The sequence below is a fragment of the Narcine bancroftii genome, chromosome 1 (genome assembly GCF_036971445.1).
Source record: "Narcine bancroftii isolate sNarBan1 chromosome 1, sNarBan1.hap1, whole genome shotgun sequence".
NCBI lineage: Eukaryota > Metazoa > Chordata > Chondrichthyes > Torpediniformes > Narcinidae > Narcine > Narcine bancroftii.
The window spans coordinates 467,783,993-467,801,168 of record NC_091469.1 but is presented as its reverse complement, the minus strand read 5'-3'; the positions used below and the strand labels follow the sequence as shown (position 1 = coordinate 467,801,168).

General features: G+C 38.7%; 1 protein-coding gene across 3 annotated transcripts in view; it reads left to right on the top strand.

Moving 5' to 3' along the window:
• The window catches only part of zmynd11 (zinc finger, MYND-type containing 11), a 190,169-nt gene that overhangs the window by 61,691 nt on the left and 111,302 nt on the right, over positions 1-17,176 (top strand). For 2 of the 3 annotated variants that reach the window (XM_069914713.1, XM_069914712.1), the window contains exon 2: positions 12,979-13,114. The exons of the other annotated variant lie outside the window; for it this stretch is intronic. In XM_069914713.1, coding sequence (XP_069770814.1) covers positions 12,999-13,114 — 116 coding nt within the window. In that variant the 5' untranslated portion in view covers positions 12,979-12,998. The remainder of the gene's footprint in view (positions 1-12,978; positions 13,115-17,176) is intronic. 3 annotated transcript variants of the gene reach the window in all.

Here is a 17,176-nt window from a genome sequence, read left to right as displayed (position 1 = left end):
ACAGACCAACCTCTAACTTCCTCCATAAAGTGCATTCTGGTAAACCCTGAAGGAACTAGCTACAACTTGAGCGATTCAAAACTATACAGTACTCTGATTTCACCATTACTTCTTACAATTGTAATATAACAGGAAATCAAGAATATAGGATAAAAATCAAGAATCTGGTTGGATGGTGCCATAACAACAATTTTGCTCTCACTATCAAGACCAAAGAGTTTGAGGGTTTCAGGAAGGGAAGGCTGAAGACAGCTGTGTGATCCTGCCTACCAAAATGCAACACTGCACTCTTGTCTGATTTCACAGGGTGTTTGTACCAAAGACTATTTCAAATTTCCGCAATGTTCTGCAACCGGCCTTTTGTTCACTTTGATCCCCTCCCCTCTCTCAAAAGCATACGCTAGCATTGTTTGTTTTTAACCATTAGTTCTGCCTCTTTTCCTCCCCCTGATTTTTGGACTTGTCAAGAGGTGGTGCTGGAGAGTCCTCAGCCCATGAGCCCGTCTGACAGGTTAGATGTGTTGCTCTCTCAGTGAAGTGGAGGGGCTGCTGTAGGAAGGATCAGATTCCAGATTATGGCACTGTGGCTTAAAGAGCCATTCATAAAGGGAGCAAAGATGGAGGAGTCACGTGATGGAGTAGTGCCCAGTAGGAGAATACCAGCCCTCTCCAGAAAAGAAGGAAAAAAGTAAAGAAAAAGCAAAGCCACAGACACACAAACCACAACAAAAAAAAGGTGTGGAGGAAATGGCACCAAAGAAAAAAAAGCCAAAAACAACAGGAAGGAAAGACGTCGGAAGAGAAAGGTGAAGGCCTTACCTGTACGAAGAAGCAGGGACCCGCCGTGGAAAGAGGAGCCCACTCCATGAGGTCACTGGAAACCCCGAAGGGTCGTGACCCACCAAACGCAGGACTACAAGGATGGCTCACGGAGCCAAATAGAGGTGCACAACTGTGCAGGCTTGAGGAATCGCGCATGCGTGATGCGCATGACAAAGACAACACTGACGGAAGGGGGGACCAGCTGTGGAGTGGAACTCCACAGCTTTAACAGCTGTGAAAGACCCGACAGCAGGGCTCCCAGCGGGAAGATACAGAAAATAATGGGAATGAGAGGGAGGAGAATGAAAAAAGGAAATCAGAGACTCAGCAGATGACCAGTCCAGAGGAAGAGGACAAAATTAAGACACCATTAATAAATAAAAAAATACCCACCAAACTGAGATAAACAGCCCAACAAGAAAGTCAGAGACACAGATAAAAGGAAGAGAGGTAGAGAACACAGGTGCTGGAGCGGACACAGGGGAAGAGGAGGGAGAGAGCATCAAGCTCTGCACAGAGAAATAGAAGATGGAGGGAATGGACAGTACATGGATAAAAAATGTTTTCAAGAATATATGGAAGCATTAAAAGAATGGCTGACACGAGAATTTAGTGAAATAAAAAGAAGAATAAAAGGTACAGAAGAAAAAGTGAGTAGATTAGAGATGGTCATGACAGAAATAGGGAAAAGAGTAGACAAAGTGGAAGAACGAGAAACAGCCATAGAAATGGAAGTGGATGACTTAAAAAGGAAATTAGAAGAATCTGATAAAGTTAAAGAAACACAGGAGCTGTTAGCTCAGAAGATAGATATAATGGAAAACTATAATAGGAGAAACAATATAAAGATAGTGGGCCTTAAGGAAGATGAAGAAGGCAAAGATATGAAAGAATTTATAAAAGAATGGATCCCCAGGGTCCGAGGAATGCCAGAAATGCAGGAAGGAATGGAAATAGAAAGGGCACACAGAACATTAACCCCAAAACCACAGCCACAACAAAAACCAAGATCCATTCTAGTAAAATTCCTAAGTTATACGACAAGAGAAAAATATATTGGAGAAGGCAATGAAAAAAATGAGAGAAGATAAAAAGCCACTGGAATACAAAGGTCAAAATTTTTTTTTCTAACCAGACATAAGTTTTGAGCTCCTGAAGAAGAGGAAGGAGTTTAACACAGCAAAATCGATCCTATGGAAGAAAGGCTATAAATTTATGTTAAGATATCCAGCGGTGCTTAAAATAATTATCCCGGGGCAGCAAAGCAGACTGTTCTCGGATCCGGAGAAAGCATGAGAGATGGTCATGACAGAAATAGGGAAAAGAGTAGACAAAGTGGAAGAACGAGAAACAGCCAGAACGTCTGCAAAACAGACAGAGAGATGAAGAGATGTAACAAGAACAAGAATGACAACAAACTTCATATAAAGAAGAAAAATAATATATAAGTAAGAACTAAGAAGAGGAAGAAAGGAAGTAAGGGGGGAATTAAGAGGGTGAGCTTTGTTATATGTGAAGATAAAAGTCTTTTCTGGAGGGGGTTGGGTGGGAGAGAATAACAGTCACTGCAAAATCAGTTGACGCTTGTGAGTGGGTTCGCAATCCAAATGGAAAGGGGAGATGTGGTTGCCCGGCAAGGGACAAGGGGCAACTCAGGGGGGGGGGGGGTGATATTTGAGGTTAAGGGAATTTTAGATGTGGGAATAGAGGAAATATTTAATGTTTTAGAAGTGTTGTCTTACAGTGTGTTCAAAAAAGAAAACAGAAATGGATAAGGAGGGAAGGTGGTGATGAGGAAGTGGAAATGAAAGGTAAACAAAGTATGAAATGGCCATGTCGAACCATATGACTATAAATATTAACGGAATACATACCCAAATCAAAAGGAAGAGGCTATTAAATTTACTGAAGAAATAAAAAATTGATATAGCATTCGTGCAAGAAACACATCTAACGGAAGTGGAACACAAGAAATTAAGGAGAGACTGGGTCGGGCACGTAACGGCAGCATCATATAATTCAAAAGCCAGAGGTGTGGCTATATTAATCAATAAAAATGTAGCAATCAAAATAGAGGAGGAAATAATAGATCCAGCAGGGAGGTATGTAATGATAAAGTGTCAGATATATTCAGAATTTTGGAATTTGCTCAATGTATATGCACCTAATGAAGAGGATCAAAACTTTATGCAAGATATCTTTTTGAAGATTGCAGATACGCAGGGGAATATACTGATAGGAGGGGACTTTAACCTTAATTTGGACTCAAAGATGGATAAAACTGGAAAAAAGACTAGCAGAAAGAACAAAGTAACCAAATTTATGGTTAAATCGATGCAGGAAATGCAACTTTTGGATATATGGAGAAGACAACACCCAAAGGAGAAGGAATACTCATATTATTCAGATAGACATAAAGCATATTCAAGGATAGACCTGTTCCTGTTGTGAGCCCACATCCAAGGGAGAGTTAGGAAAACAGAATATAAAGCTAGATTGTTATCGGATCACTCACCCCTGTTATTAGCAATAGAGCTGGAGGACATCCCACTGAGAATGTATAGATGGAGATTAAACTCCATGCTACTCAAAGGACAGGATTTTAGAGAATTAATTGAGGGACAAATTAAAATGTACTTTGAAATAAATACGGAATCAGTGAAAGATAAGTTTATACTATGGGATGCAATGAAAGCGTTCATCAGAGGGCAGATAATAAGTTATGTAACTAAGATGAAGAAGGACTACAATCAGGAAATGGAACAGCGGGAAGATACAACAAAAAGAAGAGAATGGGCGGACAAAAAAATAAAATATGAAACACTACAAACATACAAGGTGGAGAAGAACATAATGAAGACAAAGCAGAAGTATTATGAGCTAGGAGAAAAAGCGCACAAAATACTAGCTTGGCAGCTTAAGACAGAACAAACTAAAAGAACGGTATTGGCATCAAGGAAAAAGGACAAACAAATTACATATAACCCAACGAAGATCAATGAAAACTTCAAGGAATTCTAAGAGCAACTATATCGAACTGAGAACGAAGGGAAAGAAGACAAAATAGATGAGCTTCCAGGTAAAATTGAACTGCCGAAATTGCAAGAAGAGGAGCAAAATAAATTAATAAAACCATTTGAAATAGAAGAAATACAGGATATATTTTAAAAAAACTACTGAACAATAAAACGCCAGGAGAGGATGGACTCCCAATAGAATTCTATAAAACATTTAAAGACTTATTAATTCCTCCTCTCCTGGAAGTAATGAACCAGATTGAAGAAACACAAAACATGCCAGATTCATGCAAAACAGCAATAATTACAGTAATACCAAAGACGGGGAAAGATCCACTAACACCAGCATCGTATAGACCATTATCTCTACTTAACACAGATTATAAGATAATAGCTAAACTATTAGCAAACAGATTGGCCGACTGTGTACCAAAAATAGTAAAACGAGATCAAACTGGATTTATTTAGAAAAGACGAACAACGGACAATATCTGTAAGTTCATTAACTTAATCCATGCAGTACAAGGAAACAAAATGTCAACAGTGGCAGTTACCTTAGATGCAGAGAAAGCCTTTGACAGAGTAGAATGGAATTATTTATTCAAAGTAGTAGAGATTCAACCTACCAGAGAAATATATTAATTGGATTAAAGCATTATATAAGGGACCATTGGCGAAGGTGACAGTAAATGGATATATATCAAACCAATTTAAATTAAGCAGATCAACTAGGCAGGGATGTCTACTATCTCCCTCAGTGTTCGCGTTAGCTATAGAACCACTGGCAGACCTGATAAGAACAGAAAATAAAATAAGAGAGATAAGAATAAAAGAGAAGGAATATAAAATCAGTCTATTTGCAGATGACGTCACAGTATACTTAACAGAACCAGAAATATCAATATAAGAATTGCATAAGAAATTGAAAGAATATGGAGAAGTATTGGGGTACAAGATCAACGGAAATAAAAGTGAAGCAATGCCAATGAATAATGCGGATTTCACAAAGTTTAAGAAAGAATCACCATTTAGATGGCAAACACAAGCAAATCGATACCTAGGTATACAACTAGATAATAATCTCGGCCATCTATATAAACTAAATTATCAGCCATCAATGAAGAAATTACAAGACGACTTAGAACATTGGAAAGACTTACCACTAACTCTGATAGGAAGGGTAAATTGTATTAAATTGAATATCTTCCCAAGGATATAATACTATTTCAATCGTTACCAATTCACCTAACAGAAATTCTTCAAGGAGCTAAAGAAAATAATAAGGAAATTCTTATGGAAAGGTGGGAAACCGAGGATAGTGCTAGATAAATTAACAGAATGGTACAAACAAGGAGCCTTACAGCTACCAAACTTTAAGAATTAGTATAGAGCAGCACAATTAAGATACCTATCAGATTTTTATCAAACAAGTGAAAAACCAGATTGGACCAGATTAGAGCTAGATAAAATAGAGGAGAAGGTACCTGAACATATACTATATAAGTGGGATGAAAAGCTGGTGCAACATAGGAATTCACCAGTACTGCACCATCTGCTCAACATTTGGAAGAAGATTCATGTAGAAAGGAATAAAAGAAATTATCAACTACCAAAACTAATATTGACACAAAATCAACTAATCCCTTTCACAATAGATAACCTTTCCTTTAGAGAATGGGAGAGAAAATGGATCAAAGAACAGAAAATTGTGTTTTGGGAAATAATTTATTATCTTTTGAACAAATGAAGGACAAATATGGTATAACTCATGGTACAATGTTTGCATACCATCAACTGAAAACCTACTTGAAGGACAAATTGGGAAGCAGGCTGAGGTTACCAGAAGGAAGCAATTTTGAATATGTGATTACAGACACAATGATAATTAAAAGATTTATAACAAACATGTACATCAAACTGCAAGAGAAAGAGAACGAGGAAACAAGCTGTAAACCCCCAAAAAAATGGGAACAAGATCTAAACAAAGATAAAGAATGAAACATGGGAAAAGCTATGCTCCGGAATTATGAGAAATACAATAAACACGAGGTTACGCATGATACAATATAATTGGTTACACAGGCTATACACCACGCCCCAAAAGTTAAATAAATGGGACCCAACAGTATCAGACAGATGTTTTCGCTGTAAGAAGGAAACGGGAACAACAGTACATGCAATTTGGGCATGTGAGAAAGTGGAAAAGTTTTGGGAAGATCTAAACCAGGTATTAAATAAAATCACAAAAAGCAACATACCAAAAAATCCAGAGATCGATCTTCTAAGTAATATAAGAAGTAAAGAACTTGGACTCGATTTGGATGGAGCACAAAAAAGATTTATTATGATAGCCCTAGCTGTAGCAAAAAAATGTATTATGTCAACCTGGAAATTAGAAGATAGCCTGAGAATACAGCAATGGTACATAAAAATAACATAATTTATGAAATAACATCACAGTGTTTGAACAAATTTGGGAACCATACAGGAACACAACAGAGAAGTCTTACTGCGGACCTCCACCGCCTAAAATGACAGAAGGAGAAGAAGACAAAATGAACTGACCCAGTATGTAAAAGTAGAAGACACAAATTTCTTGTTTATTTTCATTGTGTGATGACATTGTTTAATGTATCATATGTTGAATGTTGAGTGAGTGGGGAGGGAGGGTGGGGGGAAAAGGGGAGAAAATGACACTGTGTATATTCAAGAGGGAAATGTTTGTGTTTATTTTGGTCAGTATTGTTCATATCGTGAAAAATTTTTAAAAAATTTAAAAAAAGAGGGAGCAAAGATAAATGTAGGGGATTGGGGATAGTATCGTCAGGGGCACATTTATTTCTTTGCAGAATAATTGAGAGTACTGAAGGCAATATTGAGGGAGGGGAAAGATCCAGTCGTGATTATGGAGGTACTAACAACATGGGTGGAATGAAGAAAGGGGTTCTACTAAGGAAATTTGAGCAACAAGGGACTAAATTAAAAAGAACAAGATCCCATGGTATAAAAGAAAATATACAAGCATGGGTAGAGCATTGGCTGATTGGCGGGAAGCAGTCTGAATGCAGGATCATATTCTGGTTGGCTGCCAGCTGCTAGTGGTGTTCCACAGGGGTCTTTGTTGGAGCTGCTTTTTTTAAAAGTTGTATATCAATGATTGGGATTAGAGAATGAATGGATTTGTGGCAAAGTTTGCAAATGACATGAGGTAGGTGGAGGAGCAGGTAGTGTTGAGATGACGGGTAGGCCAGAAGGTGGTAAATCTGAAATTTGCCACAAGCAGTTGTGGAGGCCAGGTCATTGGGTGTATTTTGAGCCGCTTTCAGGTGCTCGGACACTGATAATGCATCAGCAGACGCGGCTGGGGGAGTGCAGATGTGATGTTCAGATGGCCGCGAAGAAGATGCCTTTCTGTTACCTTAACGTGCCGACTAAAGGAGAGCCGCGTCCGAGAGAACGCCGGCTCCTGTGGACTGTGGACATAGTCACGGCTTGTAGCAGCACTACATGAAAATAATGGAAAAAAAAACTTTAATTGTTATCCACAGCAGTTGTTGGTTTGTTTTCATGAGGATAATCTCGGCACATTGCTCCCTATTGATGTATCCTTTGCTGTTGATCAATGATAATTTATGACAGAATTTCTGTGGGTTTCTGTTTATCAGGTTTAAGGACGCAAAGGTTGAGAGATGCTCTTGTAGAACTCTCTCCAGAATGCAAAAATCCATATAAAAGATTAACTGCAACTAACAAGCCTTCCTCATTCTCTATAAACCGACACCAAATTGTGTCCTGTGCGGAACTACGGGGTTGTAATAGCGGCAATAAAAGAACACACACAATTTAAAGCGAGCATCGGAATTTGGTACACACAAAATGCCAAAATTCTAAATTTTGATCTTGGATATATCTCTGAGTCCCATGGTATTCGATAAACAGAATATTCTGGCAAGGGCACTGCCTTTTATCAATGTTAATTGCCCAGACTCATCCACTGAAGATTTAACAAAGTAAGGTTTATTTTAAAGAAAGACTTTTAAAATCATGATGTAATTAAATCTTGCTTAACTCTGAAGCCTGTCTTTGATCTATTTAATTGATACCTTTCCACAGCTGCTTGATGTGTTGCAGGAGGGTATCATCTATATATTGGCCGATAAACACGTTTGGGTGAAGATGATTGGATGTTAATAGCGGGAGATTAACTGACAGACAGGGTGATGATGGTGGCATCACGAAGGTCCTGAGCAGTTTTCCTTGGTCCCAACAAAGCTTGAAAAACTCATGCAGTTTGACATGCAGAGTTTTGCCGCCAGCCTTCCAGACCTCTGGGGGGGGGATTCCATCCATACCTGCTGATTTGTTCCCATTCCCCTGCAAATCTAGTTGAAACCCCTTTGGAGCATCATGGGCAAACCTTCCCTCAAGGATATTGGTAGCCCTCCAGTTCAGCTGCAAACTGTCCTGTCGGAACAGGTCCTACCTTCCCTGAAGAGAGTCCCAATAATCCAGAAACCTGAAGTCCTCTCTCCTGTACTATGTCTTTAGCCACATGTTAAGGTGGATTATCGTCCTATTTCTAACCTCACTGCCTTGTGCATGGATAGCAATCCTGAGCTCTCAACCCTAGAGGTTGTACCCTTCAACATTAGCACAACTCCCTGAGCCCTCCTTGTACGACCTCCTCACACTCTTGATACCCATGTCATTGATCCCTGTGTGAGCCATGGTATGTGACTGCTCACCTCACCCTCCCTCCTGAATGCCATGGCACCAGGGAGGCAACATAGCATCCTGTTTTTCAATCCTTTCCACTGACCCTCTTATCTGTTCCCCTAACTATGGAATCCCCTAGCTCACTCTTTCTCTTCCCTTCCTTTAGCGATAGAACCAAGCTCTGTGCCAGAGACAATCTCCATGGCTTGTCCCTGGTAGGTCTTGGGTACTCCCCCCCCCCCCCAAAACTGTAACCAAAATTATATACTCGCTATTGAGGGAAATGGCCATAGGGGTGCTCTGCAGTGGCTGCATGTTCTCTTTCCCTCTCCTGACTGTCACTCCCGACCTTCCTCTTGCCTGCTAGGTGTGATAGTGGCTCCAACTTCTGTCTATACTAACCTCTGCCTCCCGAATGATCCAGAATTCATCTAACTCCAGCTCCGATTCCTTAACTTGGTTCGTCAAGAGTTGGAGCTAGATGCACTTATCGCAGATGATGTCATCAGGGTTACAGCTGGTTTCCCTTTCTGCGTGAGGAGAATTCCCCTGTTTTAGGCTGCCATTTCCACGGTTTCTAACAAAATATATAAAACCTGCATCTACCTGTTCCTCGAATAAGGTAGCCCATACTGCACTATCACGCCAGTCCCTATTCGTTGAAGCCCATTGAGCCAAAGCCTTTCCACTCTGACTCAGTCCACTGTTACAAGCCCAGAGGACCCCAAAACCTAGCAGCAATAGATATTCACCAAGACAAATGGTTACTTAAACAAAAGTTGCTTTTAATTATCTTTAAACATGAAAACAGAATCACACTTTATCTTATCACTATTGACTTAACTAACCTAACTTAACCCCCTTCTAATTCTAAGCGCACATGTATGTAATGTGTGTGTAAGTTCAGAAAGGTTCTTTGATTCACAGTCCATTCTCTCTTAACACATCTCCAAGTTCACTGGTTGCTGGCAATTCTTATACTGTGCACAGAATTTAGCATTTATAAAGTTCATCAGGCTTTGGTGCTTGAAAAGTTACCACTCAGGGAGGTTCTTGTCGGTTTTCAGAGAGAGATTTGTTGTATGCTGGACACCCACAATTGATTTCTCTTTAATCAGCTACTTTTAGTGTCTTGCCCCATCAGGGTTTTCCAGATGATAACCTCTTTCTTTTAGGTCACCACAGAGTTCCTTTTTGTTTCTCTTATTTCAAGTCAAATATTAGGCAACCAGTCCTCTCCTCTTGCATGAACGATGAGGGCTTTGGCCAGGCTGAACCGAGCACTCACAACCCATCTTCCAAATGGGGTTTTCCACAAGTTTGCCAGCTTGTCCTGTTTCAATCCCAGCTGCTGCTGCTGACTGTATAACTGATCTCTCGTTCTCTCGCTCTCTCTCTCGCTCTCTCTCTCTCTCTCTCTCTCTCGCTCTCTCTCTCTCGCTCTCTCTCTCTCTCGCTCTCTCTCTCTCACACTAACACACACACACACACACACACACACAAACACACACTCACAGAGCCTGTTTGACTCTCTCTGCTTGCAAAACCACATGACCCTCCTAGAACAGCAAGTTCCACTCCAGACAGAATGCAGCTCCAACATGTTCTTTCATCTGTTACCTTTTTGTAAACAACAATCCATTAGTGAAGTCTCTTGGGCACTCTCCAAAGCTTCTGCAAAGGCTCTGGAGCCGACATGTCTAGTATGAGCAGAGCTCCAGTATTTTAAATAGCATCTGTTTTAAAGTGTTTGTATGTGACCCTCACTTAAAAAAAACCTAACCAAATTTATCTCCCAAAAACATATCTATATACTGTCACACCTGGATGACTTGAGATATTTTGAAACAACATGAAGTGAGTCAAGTATTGTAATTGCAATATTATGAGACCAAGGTTTGGATTAGGCTTTCCTGTAATTTTAGTGTATTTTACTGTAATTATTTGCCTTCACATGTCCTGCCTGACCAGATATTTGCAGCATGTTCTTTAAATTTTCTGGCAAAATCTGTAATGTTTTACTTTTGGGATACTTGTTGGCATGAATTGAAACCAGCCATTATTATTTAGTGTATTTATTGTATACTAGGAACCAATTCCAAGGTGATTTTCTTTTTGATTTGCCGCATTAGTTGATCCAGATTTTACTTGAGAGGTGAAGGGTTCTTTTTGATTTTATTGATTTGTTATTTGTCTGTTTATTTTACAAAATGAGTAAGGAAAGATCTAATCCATCTTTGTACTGATTTAGAAAAGTTTTATTCTCATGCCAGGCTTGTATTGAAATTGTTACAATCTAGTTGAATTTTGGGGAGATGGAAGAAGAGCCCTTAAAAATTCCATTGGGCTTCATCAACATGATTTTGAGATGAAAATCATCATCTATTCCATCAGTTTTTGTAAGTGTAATTTGCAAAATTGTCCTGTGTAAAATTATGTATTTGATTTTCAGAAGTAATTTGAAGTGCCGCAAAATTGAAATTGATGCAACTGAGTGATATATTAATAAGCATTAGCTAATGGTCAAAAAAACACGAGTGGAATAAGTCTTTTTCCGATTGACAAGCAATTGCTATTGGAAAGCCTACAGGTCAATGCATTTCGGGTCCTTGAGCCCCAGATGCTGTGCTGACCAGACTTCAGATGGTTACAACCTATTTTAATGAAAAAGCAACCAATCATAAAATCAAAATTTCTGCAGGAGGAGGGAAAATAAAATAAAGAAAAATAGTAGAGATGTACAGCAGGTCAGGCAACCTCTCTGGAGAGGAGAGCAGGTGTTTCAGGTGATTGGTCTTGTTTCGGAAAGGCTGAACATGTTTGACAATATAAAACAAGAGGGGAAGTGAGCTGTGAAAAGAATTTTCTGGCAATTTGTACATTAAATAAAATTCAGGTGAATCACGTGGACATCTGCAATAACCTACATTGACAGGGCAATCCTACTTGGAATAAATGCAGTTCAGTTTTGTCATCAAGTAACCAGTTTTAATCTTGGCTTCCATTGTCTAAGCTTTAGAATCTCCTTTCATATACTTTTCCAGTTTTCTCCTTTGTGTTGCACTCTAAAACTTGTTCAAAGAGGTATATTTTTGACACGTGTCCTAATTTGTGTCATACTATATTGATTATTGTAACTTGGAAGAGCTGAAGGATATTCTGTCGCATTTTAAACACTGTTAATGTTCAGATGGACTTTTCTATAGGCCAAAAGCAGAACAATTCTCTGAGAAATGTAATGATAGAAGTTGTTTTGTGAGCAGACATCTTGTACATAGAACAGCAAGTAAAAACACAATTCAAAAATAAGTGCGGATTTAGAGATCAGATGGTGCAAAGGCAACATAATTTAACAAATTTGTGGTTCATTCAGGAGTCCGGTAGGGAAGAAATTGTCTTTAAATCTAGTGGTGCATGATTTCATACTCACAAATATTTTTATGTTTGGAATTGTCTAACCAGTGAAGTGGTTGAGGCTGCCTCATTAAACATATTTAAAATTTGGTTAGATAAATTTTTACATAATAGAGGAATTAGGGGATATGGGGAGAAGGCAGGTAGGTGGAGTTAGGTCATAAATTAGATCAGCCATGATCGTATTGAATGGCGGAGCAGGCTCGATGGGCCATTTTTGGCCTACTCCTGTTCCTATTTCCTATGTTCGGGAATTGAAGAGAGAATGGATTGGGTGGGAAAATATGTTGGCTGCTTTATGAAGGTTGCAGAAGTTGTTGAGTGTGTGAGTGCACGGAGAGGTGTGTATGATGGACTGAACTGTCTTCACCACATTCTGCATCTTGTGGTGTTGAGCAGAGCAGTTCCCATACCACGTAGTGATGAACCCTGATATTTTGCTTCCAATTGTACATCTGTAGAAATGAAGGGATGCAAATGATGGGCCAAATTTCCTCTGGCTTCTTGCCTGTTGAATTGACATGGGTGTGTGCACCAGGAATTTAATGCAGTTTGTATTGAATAGTGCAGGTGAAAACTTGGGAGTGATGGTGAAAATCGGAGTTCCAGCAACTGCCATTTATGCTGATAGTAACTTTGTAAGCTATATGTTTTGTCCAAAGTTGTAATTATAAATGATTGGTTTCTAGTAGAGGCACATGTAAGATTTTAAATTTGCAATTTTTTCTTTGCAGAGGCTGTGAACAAGTCCTTAGTATTTTGTGGCAAAACCTCCATGGCCAAATATTAGATTTTACTTTTTTTAATAGATCACTTGTCCCTGGCTTCACACTTTCTTGAATGTGACAATTGTTGGCATTCAATTTGCAGCCAAAATTTTTAAACCTCATTAAAGCCAATCACAGTCAAAATCAGAATTTTAGCCTTCTGCAACTGAATAAATGAGCAGGGTTTTAGCTTAATGCCACTACTCTTGATTAACCCTGTTGTTTTTATTCTTTTGATGCAGCTCACTGACTAGATAAGACCATGGCTCGACTAACAAAACGGAGACTATCAGACTCGCAAGTGGTCCAGCGGCTCTGGAATGCTATTGAAGTCATCCGAAATCAGAAACAAATTGCAAATTTGGACAGGATAACAAAGTATGTCTTAAAACTTTTTAAAATAGTTCTTGGAAAGATTGAGCAACAAAAAAAAAAACCCCAGACAGATTTACTTTTATTAGACAGAATCACAAACAGCAATGAGGAAGCACACAGGAGGGAGATAGATCAGCTCGTTGAGTGGTGTCAAGCCACTAATATTGTGCTCAACGTTAGCAAAGTCAAGGAGATGATTGTGGACTTCAGGAGGAAGTCAGGAAAACACGACCCAGTCCTCATCGAGGGCTCAGTAGTGGAGATGGTCGAGAACTTCAAATTCCTGGGTGTCAACATCTCAGAGGATCTGTCCTGGAGCCTCCATGTCAATGCAATCACGAAGAAGGCTCACCAGCGGCTATACTTTGTGAGGTGCTTGAGGAGATTCGGTATGTCACCGAAGACTCTCAAACTTCTATAGGTATACCGTGGAAAGCAATCTGGCTGGTTGCATCACTGCCTGGTATGAAGGTGCGAACTTTCAGAACAAGAATAAACTCCAGAGGGTTGTTAACTAGGCCTATAACATCACAGGCACCAGCCCTAAAGCCGAGCAGCAGTCAGCGACACAAGGACGGCTTCTTCTCGCTGTCATTAGATTCCTGAATAATCAATGAACCAAAGACACTTCCTTACTTGTCGAGCATTTTAAAAAAATAATTATTGTTGTAAAAGTGGTTTTGTATGAATGTTGTGACAAAAAACCAAATTTTGTTTTTTTTGTAAACTTTATTTTAAATTTTGCAAATTACATATAATAATCTTCTACAAATACAATACAAATAAACTAAAACACTGAATTTCGTGACTTGTTGATGACAATAAATTCTGATTCTGAGAATGCTCTCTCCACTACCTTCTGCTTGCTGCAATGTAATGACTAAATTCTGCAAATGTATCTGTCTACTGTCTCCGATTATGGAATTGAAAATCAGTTCATTTACAAACTTTCATGAACACTTCCAACTTATTGTTGCAGTCACCACACTGACCTGGTTTCCAGTATGTTGCAATCTTGCCTCTTAACTCCATCTTGAGGATCACGTGTCTCTGTTCTGTAGGACTCCTTTCCCAAACCCAATCTCAACCAGACCTTGGAATGGTATTTTACCTTTATAAACGTGGGATCTTTTACGAAGTCAGTGAAAATGAGCATTCCAAGCAAATTCCAAGGAGTAGGGAGATGTTCAAATGCTGGAGTATTGAGGTCCGACATCTAGCAGCCTTTGAGGTAAACTAAACTGGCTGATTTGAAAGATTAGAAAAATTAATGCACCAAGAATTCAAAATAATATTTCTGTCTGAACTCAAGTCGAGTACAAAAATCCAAGAGATTAGAATTTCTGGCCTTCAATTTAATTCTTAAAGAATGAAGTGGCATATCCATTTATAAATTAAAAGCACCAATCTGAATGCAAATACAACATATCCTTAATCCAACAAGGTTAAACCTATTTGACAGTTATTTTGCCAGAACTTAACAAGCATTGGTTACTCCTGATCTTTGACAGTTATACCCTATTGGACAGTTTCCAAAAAAATTGTATGAAAACTCCACTGCATTTCTTTTGCCCAAAGCAAAAGAGCTAATTAACCTGAAACTATGAAACAATGGAAAAAGGTTTAAAAACTTCTAACTTCCAGCTATTAACATAAAGAACAAGGCACTATATCTTTAATCTATTACTAAATTGTGAACTTCATTCGTCTCGCATGAAAATCCTGTTTGGAATAGTTAGTGTAGCAGTTATTACAACACTGTTACCAGTGCTAAAGATTCTAATCCAGTGCTGTATGTGAAGGGTTTGTGTTTTCCCCGTGTCTGCGTGGGTTTCCTCCTTTGCTCAAGTTTCCTCCCATCCTCAAAAACATAAGGAAGTTGTAGGTTATTTTGGGATATTTGGGCTGCATGGACTCTTCATCCATGCTGTATGTCTAAATTAAAACAAACTCTTTGTGTCTGACTAGAGTTCAAATCTATTTAAAATGTACCTTGGATAATATCTACTCATTTCAGCTTTCAGACACTCCCATTTACTTAACTGCTTGGACACCACCTTTCAGACACTCCCATTTACTTAACTGCTTGGAGACCACCTTTCAGACACTCCCATTTACTTAACTGCTTGGACACCACCTTTCAGACACTCCCATTTACTTAACTGCTTGGACACCACCTTTCAGACACCCCCATTTACTTAACTACTTGGACTCCACCTTTTGCACATTCATTTAAAAGATCTTAATACCAAAAGTTTGGCAAGGAAGCAGTTTTGTTAGATTCATGAAGTTTCTTTGGAACAAAATCTTACTGTGCAAGAATGAAGGAGGTGTATATTTGGGGACTGAGAACTGAATGTTGTTTATGTAGTGCTTTATCTTCCCTGCGTGTACCACAACTGCTCTTCAGCCAGTGGAATAATTTTGATGATTCCTGTTATGTAGGAAATGCAGTGACAAATTTACATGCTGCAAATCCTTACAAACAGCAATATGACCATGAGAAGATAATATTTTTCAGGTTTTTGGGGGGATAAATATCAGCCAGAATGTCAGGGTTTTTTTTTAATGGCACTTCAACATCCATGTAATGAGCCTAGTTTGAAAGGCGACACCTGCTGTGTAGCTTTCTCTCAAAGCATTGGTATATTAAGTTTGATTCTGGATTGGAATTGGAATCCACAATCTGACTCCCAAGGAGAATGAGATAACAATCTAACTACAGAAAGCATGTGACAGCACCCCCATCTTCTATCAATAAAATTTCAATTTATTTTCCATCCATAATTATTCAGTTCAATTTCAAATGTTATAACAGAATTATTTTCTATTCCTCTTTTAGGCGATGCATTGCAGATCACTTTTTATTTAAATCCTATTTTCTTTAATCTGAAATTTGTATTCTGTATCTTGACCCTACTGGAAATTCTTTCATTGACTGTTGAGGTTTTTATGATTTAATGTTAACTCTCTGAGACCCCCCCCCCCCATAAAATTTACTGCTCTCAGGATAGCAAAATTTCTTCATGTAACTGAAGTTGCTATATTATATAACTAGCAAATCTTTTGCATTCTTGAAGGTGATAGTGAAATAATAATACAGCTGGGGTCCAATGTTTTATGTTCTTAAAGTTTATAAAGTAGAGGACATAATATGTTTAAACAGCTGTTACGATCTACCTTAAATTTTATATTAAGTACAGCTCAGATTTCCTATAAAGCTATCTATATTACCCCTTTATTATTTTATTCACATTAAGAAAATCAATGGGCTGAATCTATTTATATAAGCAAGCAAAAGCAAATGGAAAGGGAAAAAAAATTAAAGGCCTTTCAAGGTAGGGGTCGACCACAGTTGGGGGTAGGAGGGCAAAAGTGTGCATTTCTAATCTTTTTAATTCCTCCAGTTCTTTTGAAAGCAATTTATGGCATGTTGCAGAGACTTATAAATCTGAATCAGAATTTATTGGCATGAACATTTCAAGAAATTTTTTGTTTTGCGGCAGCATTACAGTACAAATATTGCTGTAAATTGCATTTCAAAAATAATGCATTTCCCGATAGTAGCAGTGTGAAGAGGGTGAAAGGCCTGGGTATGGGAGTCCTTGAAGATAGGCTGCTTTCTTATAACACTGCCTCTTTAAGATGTAGTGGAGAATGTCTTCCCTATTCTGAGAATAGGTGTGTAAATGCATAGTTAAAATGTCTTCTGATGTTGCATGCTTTATCAGGTGAGATATCTACCTTCCCCCTTCATATTTGTTCAAGTATCAACAATAACTTGTACTGAATTGCTCATTCCCCATATCACAAGAAAATTAAAAATTTTCGAGACCTGCGTAAAGTTGGTAAATTCAAGTCGTATCCATTTCATGCGTTCCTCCTTATTTAAGATGGCCACATTCTGCCGCTAAGATGTTGACAACTAATTCTAGCCCCTTAGTTTGGAAGATGGACGTGGTGGGTGGGGAGGAATAGTGGTGTTGGGGTGAGGGAGTGAAGTGGAGAATGAATCTTTCATTCAAGAAATTGTTAAAGATTTCATTGAATCGTACTCCTTCTAGT